The sequence below is a fragment of the Telopea speciosissima genome, chromosome 6 (assembly GCF_018873765.1).
Source record: "Telopea speciosissima isolate NSW1024214 ecotype Mountain lineage chromosome 6, Tspe_v1, whole genome shotgun sequence".
NCBI lineage: Eukaryota > Viridiplantae > Streptophyta > Magnoliopsida > Proteales > Proteaceae > Telopea > Telopea speciosissima.
The window spans coordinates 62,155,841-62,173,627 of NC_057921.1; the positions used below are offsets into that span (position 1 = coordinate 62,155,841).

At 38.3% G+C, this 17,787-nt stretch overlaps 3 protein-coding genes across 7 annotated transcripts; 1 reads left to right on the forward strand and 2 right to left on the reverse strand.

Moving 5' to 3' along the window:
• Positions 1 to 597: 597 nt before the first annotated feature.
• Positions 598 to 9,013, forward strand: LOC122663661 (AT-hook motif nuclear-localized protein 1-like). Of its 5 annotated transcripts, none has more exons than XM_043859275.1 (6): positions 598 to 662; positions 1,173 to 1,550; positions 3,763 to 3,830; positions 5,468 to 5,599; positions 8,091 to 8,252; positions 8,465 to 9,013. In XM_043859275.1, the coding sequence occupies exons 2-6, from the start codon at positions 1,184 to 1,186 to the stop codon at positions 8,732 to 8,734; spliced, it is 999 nt and encodes a 332-aa protein (XP_043715210.1). In that variant the 5' UTR covers positions 598 to 662; positions 1,173 to 1,183; the 3' UTR covers positions 8,735 to 9,013. The 5 variants fall into 5 exon arrangements, with proteins under 5 accessions (XP_043715210.1, XP_043715209.1, XP_043715207.1 ...); XM_043859274.1 differs by having other exon boundaries at positions 611 to 662; positions 1,144 to 1,550; XM_043859272.1 differs by lacking the exon at positions 598 to 662 and adding an exon at positions 715 to 896 and having other exon boundaries at positions 1,144 to 1,550.
• A 4,113-nt stretch (positions 9,014 to 13,126) lies between these two features.
• Positions 13,127 to 13,680, reverse strand: LOC122665350. The gene has a single exon (XM_043861473.1). The coding sequence runs from the start codon at positions 13,652 to 13,654 to the stop codon at positions 13,196 to 13,198; it is 459 nt and encodes a 152-aa protein (XP_043717408.1). The 5' UTR covers positions 13,655 to 13,680; the 3' UTR covers positions 13,127 to 13,195.
• A 1,601-nt stretch (positions 13,681 to 15,281) lies between these two features.
• Positions 15,282 to 16,494, reverse strand: LOC122665153 (probable rRNA-processing protein EBP2 homolog). The gene has a single exon (XM_043861226.1). The coding sequence runs from the start codon at positions 16,470 to 16,472 to the stop codon at positions 15,567 to 15,569; it is 906 nt and encodes a 301-aa protein (XP_043717161.1). The 5' UTR covers positions 16,473 to 16,494; the 3' UTR covers positions 15,282 to 15,566.
• Between the last annotated feature and the right edge of the window lie 1,293 nt (positions 16,495 to 17,787).

Below are 17,787 nucleotides of genomic sequence, written 5' to 3' on the forward strand. Positions count from 1 at the left end.
GAAGCAACAACAACCAAGGGAGGAGAGCAATAGAACGAAGAGAAAGAGACTCATTTGGACATGTAACGATTAACGAATACTTGTCAAAGTACGTATTTTGTCTACTAATGGCATTTCTGTAATCACGTAAACTTAGAAGGGCAATTGAACTCACATACCTGTTTTAAATTCCCAAAAAAAGACAAAGAGCAGGTTCAGTGTAAGAAAAAGGGCGGGTCTCTAACGTTACTTTGGCAGCTTTAAATGGAAATTATAAAAATGGGAAAAAATTAATTAATAAAATAGAGCCATTTGCTGGTTTTCCATATATTTTATATTTATTGCCAATTTTAAATTTATTTATGATATTTTTCATTATTACTAAATTTTTAAATAATTTCTTACCAATTTTTTTTTATTCGGACTTGAACAAATTTCTTAATCAAAACGTATAATATTTTGAGTTTTATTATCATTAAAATATTCTTTTTTTGTTAATATCTTGGAAAATCTTTCAATATTCAATGTTTCAAACTTTTGTTTTCCTATAAATATTGATTTTGTTTTTGCAACTTTTTATTTGTTTTTCTTGTAAAAACTGGTTTGGAGTGTTTGGAATTTGGACAGCTTTGACAACCAGTTAACCAGTCTTCGTGATCTTCTCAGGAGAGAAGAATTTTGAAGTAAGAAAGAGAAAAAAAAATTTATTTTTTTCGGTTTTTTTTTTTTCCTATTTTTTTTTGTTTCTTTTGCTTCTATCGTGAGTTCATGAGTTCTTAGTGTAATGCATGAAATGATATTTTTTAATGTGATCGAGTGGCGCCATTAAAGTTATTTTGTCTGCTCTGTAATGGAGATTTTTCCAGTAAAAGGGTAGTCTCTGTTACTGAGAGTGAGTTTGACCGGAGAAATCACAATTTATGTTCTTTGAAAATCGAAGAGTCTCTCCAGTTCCTGAATTCGAAGTAGCTTTTCAAAATTTTTTTTTTTTGGATCCATTTTCAGTTTTGCATTTGAGTACTTTTCTGTGGATTTTTGTTTCAGTTGATTTATTTAATTTGGTTAGTAGTGATGGTTTTGAGATGTGAAGAAAATAGTTCTTACAGTGTGAGTGAGTGAGTGATTGAGTTTGCTTTTCCCTATTTTTTTTGGATTGTTACTTAGGGTTTTCTTGTGGAATGTATGTATGGAAGGAAGGGAAAATATGAGTACCGGGGTAGCAGTTATGGGGGCAGATGCCCCTCCCAACTTCCACGTAGCTGCAAGAACAGAGAACCCTAGTTCAGTTGTTGCTGCTGCAGCAGCAGCAACTCCAGTTGGAACGTCACAGGTAAGTACGGTGAAGAAGAAGAGAGGTAGGCCCCGAAAATATGGTCCAGAAGGAACTATGTCTATGGCATTATCACCAATGCCGATTTCTTCTTCTGCGCCGGCACCAGCACCGCCAGCACAACCAGCACTACCAGCACCACAACCAACTGGCGAGTTCTCCGGTAGCAACAAGCGGGGTAGAGGGCGGCCTGGTTATTTGAAGCAACTGCCTCATCCGAGAACGGAGATGGAAAATATGGGTAAAGGTTCCTGTTTCTCATATTGAAATCTGAATTTTAAATGTTTTTCTTGAATCTGTATCTGATGCTATGGCTATATTTGATCATTTGTCATAATTTAGTTTTAGTTTATACTCTGGTGGTTTCCTGCCGTGGTGCGGTGGTTTGAATCTGGTTTATGTTGGGAACTAGAGGTTTAGGCTTCACTTGCAAGGTCTACATTTGAGGTTTAGATGCAACTTCCGTGATTGATGTGGGACCTTTGCATGAAATGCCCATCCTCAGATCTGAAAGTAAATATGGTTCTGAATTCTGAAATGAGGTGGGGTTTCAGGGGATTAAAGAGGGAATCTTCCTCTTCTGGCTAATGTCCGCTCCTATATTCTTTTGGTAACATCCAAATATTACCAGAGGCTGGTCTGTTAAAACCACTGAATAAAAATGGAGACTATGGCTTCCAAGCTTTCTCTGTATTTGCAAAACCTAGATATGAGGACTATGGCTTCCAGGCTTTCTCTGTATTCGTAGATGGATGAGAATTTTGTACCATCTATAATTCCACAATCATGTGATGTATAAAAATTCAGGTTTTAGAATTCAGTTGGCATCCTAGGGAGTCTGGCCATATCACGTTTTCTCAGTTTTCGAGTATGTTTGGTACATGTTCAAGTTTGAAGCGTGTAGATTTGAATGCACAAATGAGACTGGTTTATTAAGATAGATTTTTTATTTTATTTGCCATACAGTATATTGGTTTGCGAGAGTTTTTGCACGTTCAAATCGTTTGCATGGTGTAAACCTTATGACGTATAGTAGGAATCTGCATTTATGGCTGCACGTAGTTGTCTTTAATGTGTTTGTCTAAAAAAAAAGCGCATACCCAGTGCACGAAGCTCTCGCCACTGCGGGGTCTGAGAATGTTCACAATTAAGAAGTCTTAATTGTGTTTGTTCTGCTATAAAAATTGTTTAAGTCATGTTCGATATAGTTACTAGTGTTTGGTAAATCTGGGAAAGCCCATAAACAGGTTGTGGTTTTTGACTTCTAAATGTTTCCTATCTAATAGGTTTCTTACTTGTACTGGTTAAATAGGTTTCTTTTTCTGTGAGTGATTTAATAGTTTCTATTGTTATTGTCACGAACTGACTTGCGAAGTGGTTCACATCAAAACCAATTCTCTTTGCATGCAACTTGTTTTGCGATTAGGTGGATTATATGGCAATTGTCCTGCAACAGTGTAGCGTATACCTGCAAAACTGTGAGAGTGAACTATATTTTCTTTCTTTTACCCCACCCCCCCCCAAAAAAAAACTATATTTTCTTTCAAATAAGTCATAATAGAGGAAGTTGAAGATGACAAGGTTGGCCTATGTACTAAACTTAGGTTTAGTATTTGATGTTTTAAAGGCCATATGAGGAATGTCTTGAGCCTTGATTCAAGCATATTAATGAGGAAAACCTTGAGGCTTAACTTTAAAGCAATTATGTTCCTACTACAAGATAGCTCGAATGAAGGAAAGGATGAGTAGAGATTTTGATCGTGTTAGTTGCATTAAAAGTGATGATGGTAGAGTCCTAGTACAGGATGAGGACATCGAGGAGAGAAACTATGTGCAAGCTTAGAAGTTCCCGGATGTTTTAATGTTCGGTGTGGTTAAAGTGTCACCAGGCAACAATTAATCAATCAACTTGACCAACCAAGACATTGTCAACTGCATTAATGTATTGGCAAATAAATGCTAGGCAGTATGCTATCCTGCTTGATTGAATCCATTATGTACCACCGTTAATCGTAGTTGTCACTGTGACAAGGCTCCTAGGTGATGCTTTGACAACTATGCCATTTATCTTTTTATTATTATTATTTTTTTGGGTAAGAATTTATCTCTATTTGGGTACAAATGAAATTGACACCATCTTAATTTTTGAGTCATTGAGATACTTATCTTCATTTTCTGATTATGGCATGTAGTTGCTTTTATAAATTAAGTGGGTATTATTTAATTTTTGTTTTCCTGCACCATGGCCTTAGGATGGGGGCAAAACACCTATGTGTTTCCTAGCCACCTTGAAACCACTGCCTGCTATATTGCATCAATACATTTTCTTCATTTTACATGATAGACTTGGCTCAAAGTCTGCCATTTATCATTGAAGTGGTATACTAGAAATTTCTTACAAGGCAGCAAAATTTCTGTTTGTATTTCCTAATTTCCTTGAAATATTCTTGTAGGTGATTGGGTGTCATGCTCTGTTGGGGCAAACTTTACACCCCATGTGATCACTGTTGCTACTGGCGAGGTACGTATTCAGAATCAAATTGTACTATTTAGTAACATCTAATAGTATAATTCTAAATGGAGTTCCAAAATCTACTCATTCATTTTGTTATTCTCATTTTCTCATTTAACTCTGGAACATTTAAATTCCATTTGCCTCACTCTGAAAATGCCTCCAAATGGAAATAGCTACTACAGGGCCATTAAAAATGAAAGTATATATAGGAGCTCCAGGCAAGTTGTCAGGTGTCTTTGCTTTTTGTTCTAAGAGAAATTCCGGCAAAATCAAATCATTCTTCTGTGTGGATAGCTTCATCTTCTTGATCCCTTCTTATTTCACCTTTTAGGTTTTTTGGAGATATGGATATGTTTAATTCTTTACATGGGATAATTATTTTCAATGACCATTACTGATTAAAAAATATTGCTAATCTAACTGTTAGCTATTGGTTGACATGCGTTAGTTGTTGTAAAGCTAACTGTCCACTTTTAATTTGTAGAAGGAGCTAGTGGTCCACTGTAACAATGTAAATGCCTTATTGGATTGGAAAAGCAGGATAGGATAGTAAGAAAGCTTCAAAAATAAAAAGGAGAAAAAATGGAAAAATTCAAGAGAGAATTTCAGCACAGTGCTTACGAAAGTTAAAAACATGAGTATTTTTTTCTTGATTGCCTTTAGTTTCCCTTTCCCACAACTAGAATAACTTTAAATGTTTACCACCAAAAAATTACTAGAATGATTTTAAAGAGATTAATTTTACTTTTCTGATTACCATTTGTTTACTTTTCCAAAATTAGAAAGAGAGGGTGGAGGATTATTTCACAACCTGTGAAGATGCCATATGTAACACTGTGCTTCTATTATTCACCATTCTGGATACTTCAGTTTAACTGAATACATAAATTTAAAAATAAAAAACAAAAAACGAAATGACATGCATTAGATCTTCTGGTTATAAATTAAAATAAAAATAAAAATAAAAAACAGATCTACCATATAAATTTGCTATATCGAAGAGTTTATTTCTGATTATTTGATTTTAAGTTTTTGGCATTCCATCACTGAGGTATAACAGATTTTTTTGCTTCTCAGCTTTGTGTTTTAAGTACGTTCCTCTATTCTTTGGAGAGGTGCCATCCACCTATGGATATGGCACTCTTTCAATGAACCTTAACCTTGTCATGGCCGGCTCCTGAATAATTTCTTTTTCCTGATCAGCAGTATTCTCACTGGGGACTGTATGAGCATATTCTCACATCATCCCAATATGGTTCATTATGCTACATTTATTGTAAGAACAAAAATATTTCCATCATGGGAAAAACTTCCCCACCCTTCCAGAGTGCAGTTTCCTCTCACATGAATATTTTATTATTTTCTCTCACCTGCTCTGAATATTTGGGTCCCATGTGGATGATACCTTTTTCACGACAATTATTGGTGGGGTGTGCCACTTCCTCCCCACAGTGTAGGAAACTCTCTCCCTTCCATCATGTATTGAAGAAATTTCCTGTTTTATAATAGGAAAAACAAAACAATCTACTTACAAACTCATTAGTTTTACTGACAGAGATTTGAAGGATCTTTGCTTGTCCTTCAAATAATTTACTAGTATTGAGTGTTTGTTTCAGTGTTGACTTGCCATTTGGTTGATTCAGGACGTTACAACGAAGGTTATATCATTTGCTCAGCAAGGGCCTCGAGCCATTTGCATTCTTTCAGCAAATGGTTTGATTTCAAATGTCACTCTTCGTCAGCCTGATTCTTCTGGGGGTTCTTTGACGTATGAGGTATGACACCATACCCTTGTTTGTTGAAATGATACATACTTCATTTGATAGTTATCATTATTTGAAGAGCCAAGGCCAAAGATGGGTTGTTAGCTGTTTGTCTAGTGCCAGTAGACTATGAGGTAGTTTGTTTGGTTGACTAGATGTTACAAGGTGGCTCAATTTATTGTGGTTGGTTGATAGAACCAGGAAGACACTTCTCCCTTTTTCTTTTAATGCAATGCAAGAAACATTATAAAATAGATGCCAAAATTGAGGGGAAATCCTACTAAACCCTATACTGTTAAAAGACCTCAGAGAATCCATTTTCATGATTTTTGAAATTCAAAATTGGGGTAGGATGGAGATAAATGATTAAATTCTTCGTGTGGAAACTTTTTCTACACAAAATTTGTATTTTAGAGATAAAAGAACCATGCAACCCTGATGCCATTTTGGATGGTAAGATTACTGCCACATGTTGTGGACTGGTACTTATGAGGACACTGTCCATGCATGCCCAGTCTGGAAATGGTTTTCATTTTCTATTGCTTCACCTATTTCATTGACATGCTTCTCCCAACATAGAAACATGTGATTCTGTGAAGATTCTCTGGTTTCCTTTACCCCCTGTTCCCCCCGTTCCCCCCGGCAACCCCTCTCCCCTTGAAGATTATTGTTTTTTTTAATCTTATGTACATATTTGATCAGTGCAAAACATCGATTCCAGGTCTTCTCAGGAGTATTATTGCATTTTGTTTCAAGTAAGACTAGAACATATTATTCACAATTAAGTCAGGTCTTGAATGCAATACTGTGAATCATCGATAATAATTGCTGGATTTGTCAATGATTTCTGGCTTGAGGAAGTATCAAAATGTAGTACATTTGGTCTAGAAAATATGGAAAATACCTGACTTGCACTATTTTGTTCTTACATACTCAATCCCTCACGAATCCTATTGAGTTATTTTGTGATTTTGCATGAAACTACACCCCGCTCCCTTCCAAAAAAAAGCGATTGAAACTTTACCCAATCATTTTTAAGATACGATATAAGGGAAAATTAAAGTTTGCCCCTTATTACTCATGCAGACATAATTTCCTCTTTTCTTTCCATTGTAGAAAACTTGGTAATAAACATGTCCCTCTTTTGAAACTTAATAAACGTAAGTGATCTGTAGGGTTTTTTTTTTTTTTTTCTTTCATTTTTATGAATAATCAACTTTACACAACCTTCTTTTAGCCCCATGGATGAATGACATGACTAATCCGGACAGTTATCTGACAAGTAACCTTCTGGTTTGGAGATAATGTCTAACTTCACTTCAGCCCCATGTGGCATGTTGTACAGTGTACCATTGTATAGGACTGAGTCCTTAACACTGTAAAATGGAATTTTCATATTGGAGTTCTCATAAAGCTTGAGAAGCTTGAAAATTAGGAACAAGTTGATGGGAAGAGAAACAAGAAGTGGTTGAGTATTTTTTTTTGAAATACAGGTACTTTTTCTGAGGGCGGGCCCTGGCGCAACGGTAAGGTTGCTCCATTGAGACTTAGTGGTCGTGGGTTCGAGTTAGGAAACAGCCTTTCCATGAAGCTGAAATAAGGCTGCATACATTATGACCTTCCCCAGACCCCGCAGTGGCGGGAGCCTTGTGCACTGGGTATGCCCTTTTTTGTACCTTTTCTGTGGTTGCTCTGGTTTCTAAGAAGTTATTTCATTGGCCTGTCATATAGCCTGTGTCTGTGAATCAATTATCTTGGGGTATATGATGAAGATGAATGGCACTGAAAGCTTTAGAGAACTGTTCCAGTGAAATTAACATATAAGTGGTCTCTGATGGACTTCAATCATATTTCTGGGCATAGGCAACTCAGGATTCTCATGTAGTAGTACTGTAGTAGTTCCTTGGTTATATTAGATTCAACCTGGAAAAGAATATATTAAATTGTCTTTCCCACTTCTCATGGTCCTGATTGTAATGTGTATAGCGTATTGCAGGTTTACATATTCTTTTGAACTGATTGATATCATTTTGGTTTATCTCAGTCAATATAATCTTTAGAACTCACCACCTCTGGAGGAAGTTTTACCCTTGATTTGAAGTTGCTTTCTGAACTCCATTGGCTTGAAATTGTTGGTGGCAATTTCATTTTTTTAGATGTATGCAGTTGAGTGTCTGTCTGCTTCGGTGACTGCAGTTAAGGTATTTTCAGCATATTTAAAGCTAATTTTAAGAAACCTGATTAACTAGATCTTTTAATTTGTTGATTTTCAAATCCTGTTCTTGGCTACTTGTTTATGATGATTTGACCTCCAAGCTCCTGAACTTTTCTTGTTTCAAATCCATTTTTGCAGTTCCTTGATCTTTTCTTGTTTATAATGATATGACGTGGCATCATATATCATAACAAATTTGTCTTATTTTCCTCATTTTATTATGTTTTGATGCTTTCTTTGCTGCCATTTGTCTCTAAGACACTCAATCCATTTGTTGGTGCTGTTTAGGGTCGATTTGAGATACTTTCATTATCTGGATCGTTCATGCCTTCTGAAATTGGAGGAACTAAGAGCAGATCTGGTGGGATGAGTGTCTCATTAGCAAGTCCAGATGGTCGTGTTGTAGGGGGGGGAGTTGGTGGTGTACTAGTTGCTGCCAGCCCAGTACTGGTAAGCTAATGTCAGCAAAATGCAATGCCCTATGACTCACTGTTACGATGTCAAATGCATGTATTGCATAGTGGTTTTAGTTTTTTCAATTGAAACATATCTTTCTGAATCACCCCATAATTTGGCAAGATCCTAATAGATATAAGCCACCATATTTATAGTTTTAGGTACTTGTGATTCTATTTCCCTAATTTTTTTTGAGTTTATCCCAGGTTGTGGTGGGCAGCTTTGTGCCAAGCACTCAACATGAACTGAAGACAAAGAAATCAAAGACAGATGCCGCATCCGCTGGTACACCAACCGCTGGCATGCCGAATTCTAATGCAGAGTTGGAGGACAGCTATAGTGGCCAAGGGCAGCGTACCTCAACTCCTAAGTCTAATATTGCTAGTACTTCATTCCGAGGAGACAACTGGGCAACAATGCACTCCATGCAGGATTCAAGGAATTCTGCAACTGACATCAACATTTCTTTACCTTAAGGATAATCCAAAAATCCGCATACTATAGAGTCTTTCTCTCTGAAGTTTCTTACTGACCAGATTCAAACTCTGATTTTGGTTGTGTAAAACTTCCAACCCATCCTGTTTTTGAGTTGCTTTGTAAACTCATTTGAGTATTTATCAGATATAGAACTTCTGATAAGGATAGTGGTTAGGTAGGCCTCAATCTCAGTTGCTGTGGTCATGTATCTTTTTTGTTTGGTTCCCTTTGTAGAATATTTTATAGAATATTTAATGGATAGCTGTTGTTTGCCATTATTCTTTTCATTTAGTTGTGTTTTACATTTTGGGTTTTAGTCTCCAAGTTCACCTGTGTTGTTTACTTCTTGTGTTTGTTGTCTCTCGATATTATTTGGTCAAAGAAAGAAATTTTCAATGAAGAGTTTAAATTAGCATTTGAAGTTTCCTGGGATGCTGCTCTGACTCTAATTCTATTTTATCTCTTTTTTTTTACGTCCATCTATTTCTCTGTTTTCTATTACTGTCATGGCCTCTTAGGATCCATGTAGCCGATCCCGTTTAGTTGGGATAAGGTTATGGTTGTTGTTGTTGTTTGTAGAATAGGCAAAAGGTCTATTACACTGTAGTGTATGAATATAGTCAATACTTCAACCATTGGATAAGAATACTTGATTCTCCATGCCTAGGTTTCTTTGGGTTTCTCTAGGAAAATAAGAGCTCTAATGACTATTGGAAAGTCATTCTAGAGTCACTAGTTGAATATCCCACAGCCATATACATGTGACCACCATTATTCTTCTGATGGATTAATGTAGTGAGTGCATTCCATGGTCCAGAATGAAAGGGATTTTAGTCTCACATTAGTCGGGTGGTTGCTGGACTTGAGTGAGCCTTTCTATCATGAACTCATTATCTTTTTGGATTGGATGCCATTTGATGGTATCAGAGCGGATTATTCTTGCACCGACTATGTGAGATCACCATGGCTCAAAGCTAGGTGAATTTATGCAGTCTCTATTGGGAGATGGATCTGTGATATCATACAGTTTTTTATTCAATGGATTTCAGCATCTTGCTATAAGAGAATTTTTTTTTCGAACATATGAAAAAAAAAAGACTCATCACCCAAAGCTATATGAATAACTAAATCAGTCCCAAATTTAGTTTCCGAATCCCAGTACTTACGAAACTACAAAAACCACATAATGATCTACACTCATAGATAATATAGGGAGATCTAATTATATATCGAGACCAGCATGAATTGTTTGAGAAAACCGGAAAACAAAACTATTCTAGGCCCAGCCAAACTTAAAGCGAATATTTTGGGCAACTTGGAAAAGACTAAAAAGGAGAGGGAAAGAAAGGCATACCGCCGTGTGCAGTAAGCTAGTGGGCGACACTAATGGGAGTATGAGACGGATTTGGCTCGTCTGTGGCCTAGGATTGAGTAGCCTTCGTGTCGTGCACAACCCTGGGTTCGCCACGTGGGTATCTTCAAATCTAATGGCCGTAAACAAATATATTTCAAAATTAATACAGAACAAGGGGAAAACCAATAGCGGCCAAAAAACTCTCCGGGTTTTGGTTCATTAACCAAATCCAGTTTAGATGTTGACTTATACCTGTTATCTGAGTCTAGTCTATTTTTGATGAAAGTCACCCAAACCAAGGAAAATTATCTCTTCAATTTGCCTGCCCGTCAATTTCTTCAATTCCATCTAATAGGTGGAGGTGGACCCCAATTAGACAATACGTTCGGGTAGGGGGTAAGGTGGTTATTTCTACCCCCTATTACATGGAATTGAGGACATTAACGGGCAGGTAAATTGAGGGGATAAAGATCTCCCCCAAACTATGCACCAATCCCAAAAGGTTAACCTAGAGAAATAAATGATCACTAGTATTTAATAGTAGAGCACCAACCCATCCAAGGGTTGACAAAGCCCTATAGTTCTACCAAAAAAAACAAAAAGACAAAGCCCTATAGGGTTTTAGTATAATTTCCTAAATACCCTTCCTATTCCCTTTTTTGTTTTTTTTGGGTGCAACCTTCCTATACCCTTTTGCATCTATCGTTTCACCCAGGGCAAATAATTTCCATTAACCATGGCTGAAAGAAACCTGGTCCGATTGAATTGAATATATAGGGTTGTCAAAACTAGGCCCGAACCCATTTTAAGCCAATCAGACTGACCAAATAAATCCAAAAATCAGGCCGATTGATTAATAAACAGTCTGACCTCGGTTTCAATAATACATAGCATTCAGTCGGGCCTTGTTTGACCTAAAAATCAATTGTTGTTTGCCCTACTTAAACTGACTGAACAAAATCCACCAATACCACATATATATAAGTGGGTACCACATATATATAAGTGGGTGCACGTTCTTTGTCTGGGAGCACATCTGGGCGTAGGCAGGCTGCGTCCAAACACATGGGGCGGGATAAGGGCAGGATTTTAAGCATTAGGAGGGTGGGGCGGTCATCTGTTTCAGTGTTTGGGCACACCCTGTGCCCCTGGGCAGAGAACTTTATCCCTATATAAATTCTGCGTAACTGCCTTTCACAACACTAGTGTACTGTAGTAGGGATGGCAAGCGCACTACAAATCCTGGTTTCACAACTTCTTGCTTTTCCAATTGGCTGCCAAGTCATTAGTTGATTGGCTCTTATCAAGGGGTGTCAATCGGTTGGTTTTTATTGGGCTAGGATGTCAAACCCTGGCCCAAACTGACGAAACCAAATCGAATTGAAATGAAGCTTATTGGATCGATTTTGGATTGGGGTTTTGCTAAATTGAATTCAAACTGGATCGCACTGAAATGGATGAGGCATTATGTTGAAAGCAAAACCAAATCGATATAAACCAGTGAGAAACCAAAATTGAATGGAAAAATCACTTGATCAACCAATTACGTCCCCAGACCTTCAAAGTTCTGGTTCCAATTTGACACCCTTAGTAGGACTATTACAGTCAACACTTCAGCTATTGGATAGGAATACTTGAAATGAAGCTACTAGAGATGAGAAGTGCGAAAAAAGAAATAGACCCAGCCCAGAAAATTAAGGAAATCTTGACTATAGAGGGCCAGCAACATACATGACCATGACCGTATATGAAAACCGATCCCAAACTTTAAATTAGCAAAGCTCTAGCAAGGTGGTTTTTTTTTTTTTTTAATGCCTGAAGTGGCCACCTTGTGGGGTTCCTCTAGGAAAATAGGAGCTCTAATGGTTTAATTAGAGGTTGCCCACCTTGGATGACATCCTAATAAGGAAATCAAGCTCTGATGGGCTGTTCTTGTAACTAAGGGCTTACTTAGTGCATGAGTTAGTTCATGAGGCTCCTGTCACTGGGGGGAATTGGGAAGGATCATAATTAACAGTCTTATCCCCGCTTTATGGAGAGGTGATTTTTCTATTTGAACCCGCGATCACTAGATCGCAATGGAACAATCTTACCATTATACCGAGGTACGCCCTCCCAAAGCAGGAGGCTGTTCTTGTAACTGTCTATCATCTTTAATTAACCAAAGGTCAACTACAGATTGCGAATCTGCTGCCAACTGTGGTGGTGGCTTGGCCAGTAATGACTGACTAGGTGCCCCTAATAATGCATACACCTATTAAATCTTGAGGACTATTGGAAGGTCATTTAAGAGTCATTAGTTGAATATCCCACGCACCACTATATACATGCAGCCTTTGATCTCAAAAGAGACCCGCCCACTATCCTTGTCGTGGATTAATGCAGTTAATACTTTTTATAGTCAAGAGTGGAAGGGATATAATTTTAGTCCCACATTGATCAGGTAATACATGGTTGTTGGAGTTATGAGGGCTTCTCCACCTTGAAACTCGGCTATTAGTTCTCCACCTGCAAGCCATCCACATGGAATGCCGAGTTCATCAAGGTGTTCTAGTTACAGAAGAGAAAAAAGGGAGAACGATAAGCACGAATGGGAGTATAAGACGGGGGCTACTTGGTCAAGTGGCACCTGCACCAAGGTGGGGGGCAATGGGTGTGCACACCCAGGCATCCAACATTGGGTTGTGTATGGGTGTAGGTGAGCGCGACCAAGCAGCATCCTTTTTCTCTTTATTTATTTATTTATCTTTTGATTCAGCAGTCGGGGGTGGACACCCAAGGGGACAGCCCGACATGGGGGAGCAGAGTTGGGGGAGGGGAGAGTGCTACATCGGCGATATAATGAAAAAGAACAGAAAATTTTTTAAAATAACGAGAGAAAAAAGCACGAAGGAAAATAACAATTCTGCTTAAGCAAAACACAAACTAGAGGAAAATAGCAATCCTCCTATGATTTAGATATAACTCCAGCCATTAATGGTGGTTGTAGAAAAGTCAAACTAAACCCCCCCCCCCCTCCCCTCCCCAACCCAAAAAAAATAATTCAATATTGGGTCAATCTCATCACATTTTTTTATACACCAAGAGATGATGAAACCAGTGACAATCAAAATATGGGACTTTTACTGAGATGCAAGATTGTTGACTTCTCTGCCTTCCATCCTCTGTTTATTTTGTCTATGAATTCCTCCACTCTCCTCCTTAGCTCATCGTCGTCATCATAATCATCTTCTTCGTATTCATCTTCATTGTCTCTTTCCTCGCCATCAACATTGCCGATTATTTGATCAACGGGTGATTTCTCAGCATTTTCCACTTGAGGAACATTTGCAGACAACGATGCTTCTTCAATGTTTTCTGAGTATACTGCTTCATGTCCCCCTTTCTCCTCTTTCTCAATTCTCTTTGGTACTTCATGGGTACAAAAGTAACTTTCTTGAGTACTTGGTGAATTGGGTTTTGAATCACTTAAGAGGAGAATGACAATGATCAAATTGCAGAGACCGAAGACAAGGAGAGAATTGGAAGCAGCTAGAGTGAACAACTCCATAGTGGAATGGAACATGGTTGAAGAATGAGAGATAGAAAGAGAAGAGAGTTAATTGGCTAGGGAGAGATGTTGAAGGCCTTTTAAAGCATTGCTTTGTGAATAAAGTGTGCCAAGGAAGCTTTTATCTTTGTTTGCAAAAGTGAAGAACAAGGAGAGAGGTGTAATGTGAAAGTTAGAAGGAAGTCCTTTTGTTTAATATAGTTGGGAAGCTTCTTGTCAACTTTAAGGTGGGGTATCTCATGATTCCCATGATTAAATAATCATGGAGCAGCACAAAGATCAATCACAAGGCAACTTCTAAGCAGGTCACAGGCCCCTACACCTTCTCTCCCTGTCATCACATGAAATCATGGACATGCCCACGAGTCTTGATCTTTTGCTCCAACTTTACACACAAGATGAAGGTGAAGGTGAGCTTCTTCTTGTTCTCTCCCATCTCCCAACCATAAAGACCCAAAAGATGGTTTGCGTTAGTAAAAGCTGCACTTTTAGTTCTTTTACCCTTTAAGGAGTGAGATGTACAGATGCAGGCATTCGAACCAAAACTTTTGATTTGATAGATAATCCTAACTGTTCACATTTTATGAAGTTTTTGCTAAATCATAGACAAGTAGACAAGTTCATAAATTGAACAGTTTAATCTGGCTTTCCTAGATCACTAATTGACTGGAGAGAGAATTTCCTAATTAAGGAGTTAATGGAAGATACTAACCAGAGAAATAAGGATAGAACGACGGGCAAAACCATGACTCCCTCCCCCTATCTTATAAAGGAAGAGAAGCAGCCTTGCTAACTCAAATGTGAAATTGCCGAGCTTTTATCCTTCAATTTCTCTTTCTCCAGGCCAATCACCTCAGTGAAAGAGCAACATATCATCTGTGTCTAGAACCACTGATTTAAAAATCCATTTCTGTACTTTTTGTCTAGCCCTATTTCCCTCTCTCCTCCCCCCCACAACAAAACAAATAAAAAAACAATAAATAGAATTGACCTGCTTCAAATACATGAAGTTGGCAATTCTGGTTTGTTGTTGCGCTGGTACAACAATGCTATTCCATTATTCAATTCCATGCGTTTTCTGTTGCAAAGAAACCTGAGAAGCACATATTCTTCAGCTATCAGAGAGAGACAAGAGTATTTTGTGTCCAACAAGTCATCAAATGTAGGCTGACAGAATAGGACATTGCAAGGTAAAATCTTAATTGTGCAGGTCATGATATCTCTACGATTATTTGAGAATCTTCATGGGAAAGTATGCAAACCATATTCACCAATGCTGAAGATTAAGCTAGTTCTGGAACTAGTAATCTTTCTCTTAATTGGAAAATGGCACCTCAGACCTCACCTTATTAATCATTAAAAGTTTGTTCCCTAGAAGCCCCACTGATGTTTATTTTGTCACCCTTCAATTGCTATTACTGTAAACAGTAAGAAGGCATTCCTGATCGAGTTAGAGCAACAATCAGGGGGGGGGGGGGGGATGCAGCTGTCCAATGGCCTAAAACCCAACATTATAGATCACTAATTATTTCCTCATCAGTACTGAGTTCAGACTGCAATATGTAACAATTAGGCTCAAACATATTCAAACAAACAATCAACAACCACCTATTTTTAGCACACTCCAGTTAGACCAGAGGGGTCAAGAGTTCAACTCAGGGTAATCAATCAGAAAACCAGGAAAAAAAATAATGGCAGCAAGCTTAGTTCAAGAAAGTAAAGCACCAATATAAGTAACTAAAAGGAAAGTCAAAACATACTCCAGTCTGGATGCCCAACATGCTCCATAGGCTACCAGTAATTCAGAACATTAGAAAATTTAAGTTACACGGAATCAAATCTTCAACATTAACGCCTTGGAAACGTTCTTCATTTGTATGGCCTCCAACAAAAACTGATCAAGTATTTCTTTTTGTTGTTCACTTGATCACCTTTTCCTTTTCTTATTTCCTGAAAAATTACCTTTGCTGAAGCCTCTCAGTTCATTGGTTGTCTCAGCTGTATTTTGCTTCTTCAGACCTTTCCTCCCTCCAAATCCAAATTTGGAATTCTTATAGTTTCTGTCCTTTCTGTTTTTGTCCCCACCTTTCTTCCCCATGCCACCACGATGCCCTGCCTTTCCTCCTGATCTATCTCCAGGTGCCACCCCAGGCCTCCTCTTATTTGACCTTTCAAAAACATTCTCATCTTCAAATGAAAAACCCATTTCCCCATCTTTGTCTCCCCCAGCAAACCCACTCTGTTGTCTTTGTTTCCTCCACTTCTGAACCGATTCAATGTCGTCTTTCTTCTGCTTAGCTCTTTCTTTGAGTTTCTGAGACTGAACCTCTTTAGCTATTTTCTTTGCTTCCCTAGCTTTTCTTCTCTCTTCAGCCTCTTCAATCTTCCTCTTCTCCACCAAGAGCCTGCCTTTCACCTTCACCATGTGGGCATCAGTCTTTACCATCTCTGCATAGTAGTCTGGCGGCCTAAGAAAAGGAAGCCCTATTGATTGTAGCTTCCCAAAGGCCTGTCTAGCTCCCTCCAGTGCTTGAGTGTAGAAAGAGAGTTCACGGGCCAGGTCATCATTCACATCAACCTCTTGCTCTCGATCAATATCGATGGAGAGCTTGTGGATCCATTCCACATTATCTGGCCAGCTGATATCTGCAAGCTTCTCAAGGAGACCATCCCGGTTGTTTATGGAGTTCTTAGAAGCTTCAGTCAACTTCACATCTTCATCTTCAGATTCTGATTCAGGTTCAGGTTCAGGTTCAGATGCTTCACCATTGACATCGACCATGTCCACTGTATCGCCGTTAAACAAGGTTGATTGTTTCTTGGCCACAACCATTTCACGCTAATATAGAATTTATCTGAAACGAAACATAGCCTTCCAATTTAAATCAACAATTTCTTCATATTTTACCGGGTGCATCACAAGCCAAGCATACACATGCACCATATATGTAACAGAAAGAATTAAAATATATATGAGATGATTATATAATTCAAGCACATAATATGTAGTTTGGGAGGGTCCATACTCCACACCCACTAAATGCAAATTTGAGTTCACCACTAACTCGGGTTTTTTTATTATTATTTTTTTTTGGTGGGGGGGGGGGGGGAAGGGGGATAGATAACAAAGAACTAACTTCCTCAGTTGATGTCAACCTAATTCATGTCGGCTAATCCAAGTTCTTGGTTTTGTACACTACTCTGTTACAATTGCTGGATTAATCTAACAGTCTTTTCGGTGAAGAAAATATTGGGCAGAAACAAATAGAAAACATCAAACGGCTTACAATGCAATTTCTCGGTTATAGATCAGTTAAACCAGCCATTAGTTTCAATTTCGAATTCATGAAAGATTAAAAGCAACCAATAACTGCGTAGGCAAACAACTATAGTTTAAAAACAGATTTTAACAGATTTTTTTTGGGGGGGGGGGGGGGGGACTAGAAACAGGGGAGCTATGGATTCAAGTCGAAACTTAAACTGTTTTAAAACGGAATACAGATTTCATTGAAGCGAGAAAAGAAAGAGGTAGGAACGAATCTCTACAAAAAGGCAAGAGATTAACTGAAAAACGGTAAATCAACTGAATGATTACCGAAGAACAACGACACATATGTAAGACATGAAACAAATTAAAGCACATAAAAAATGAAGGTCGAAGATTACCTGAGACGAGAAGTTTTATCAAATCAACAGATCAGAATACCAAATTAGATGCCGAAGTTGTTCTCCTTCTCCAAAACCCTAAACCCAGAAAAGTTTAGTAGCCCGCCGCTCACTAGTAATAGGGCGTTATTTTATAAAGTAAATTACCTAAATGGACTGTCAAAATGGAGGGGCGGGGGGTTGGGGAGAGAATGGGGATAAAAAAACGAAGCAAGGAGGGTGGGGGGATAAAGGCCTCCTCCAAGTCTGACACCCCTCCAAGTCCCTCCAATCCCTCACATAGGAGCTGAAATGATCACCCTACCCAACCTTGGGCAATGTGTTCAGGCAGTGGGTAGGTGGTCATTTCAGCTTCTGTGTGAGGGATTGTAGGGAATTGGAGGGTGTCAGAATTGGAGGTGATAATGATCCCTGTAAAATTATGTGTGCCTCTCCTCCTAATTTTTATCCACTGCTGTAATCCGCTGTGCACATATGGCCGC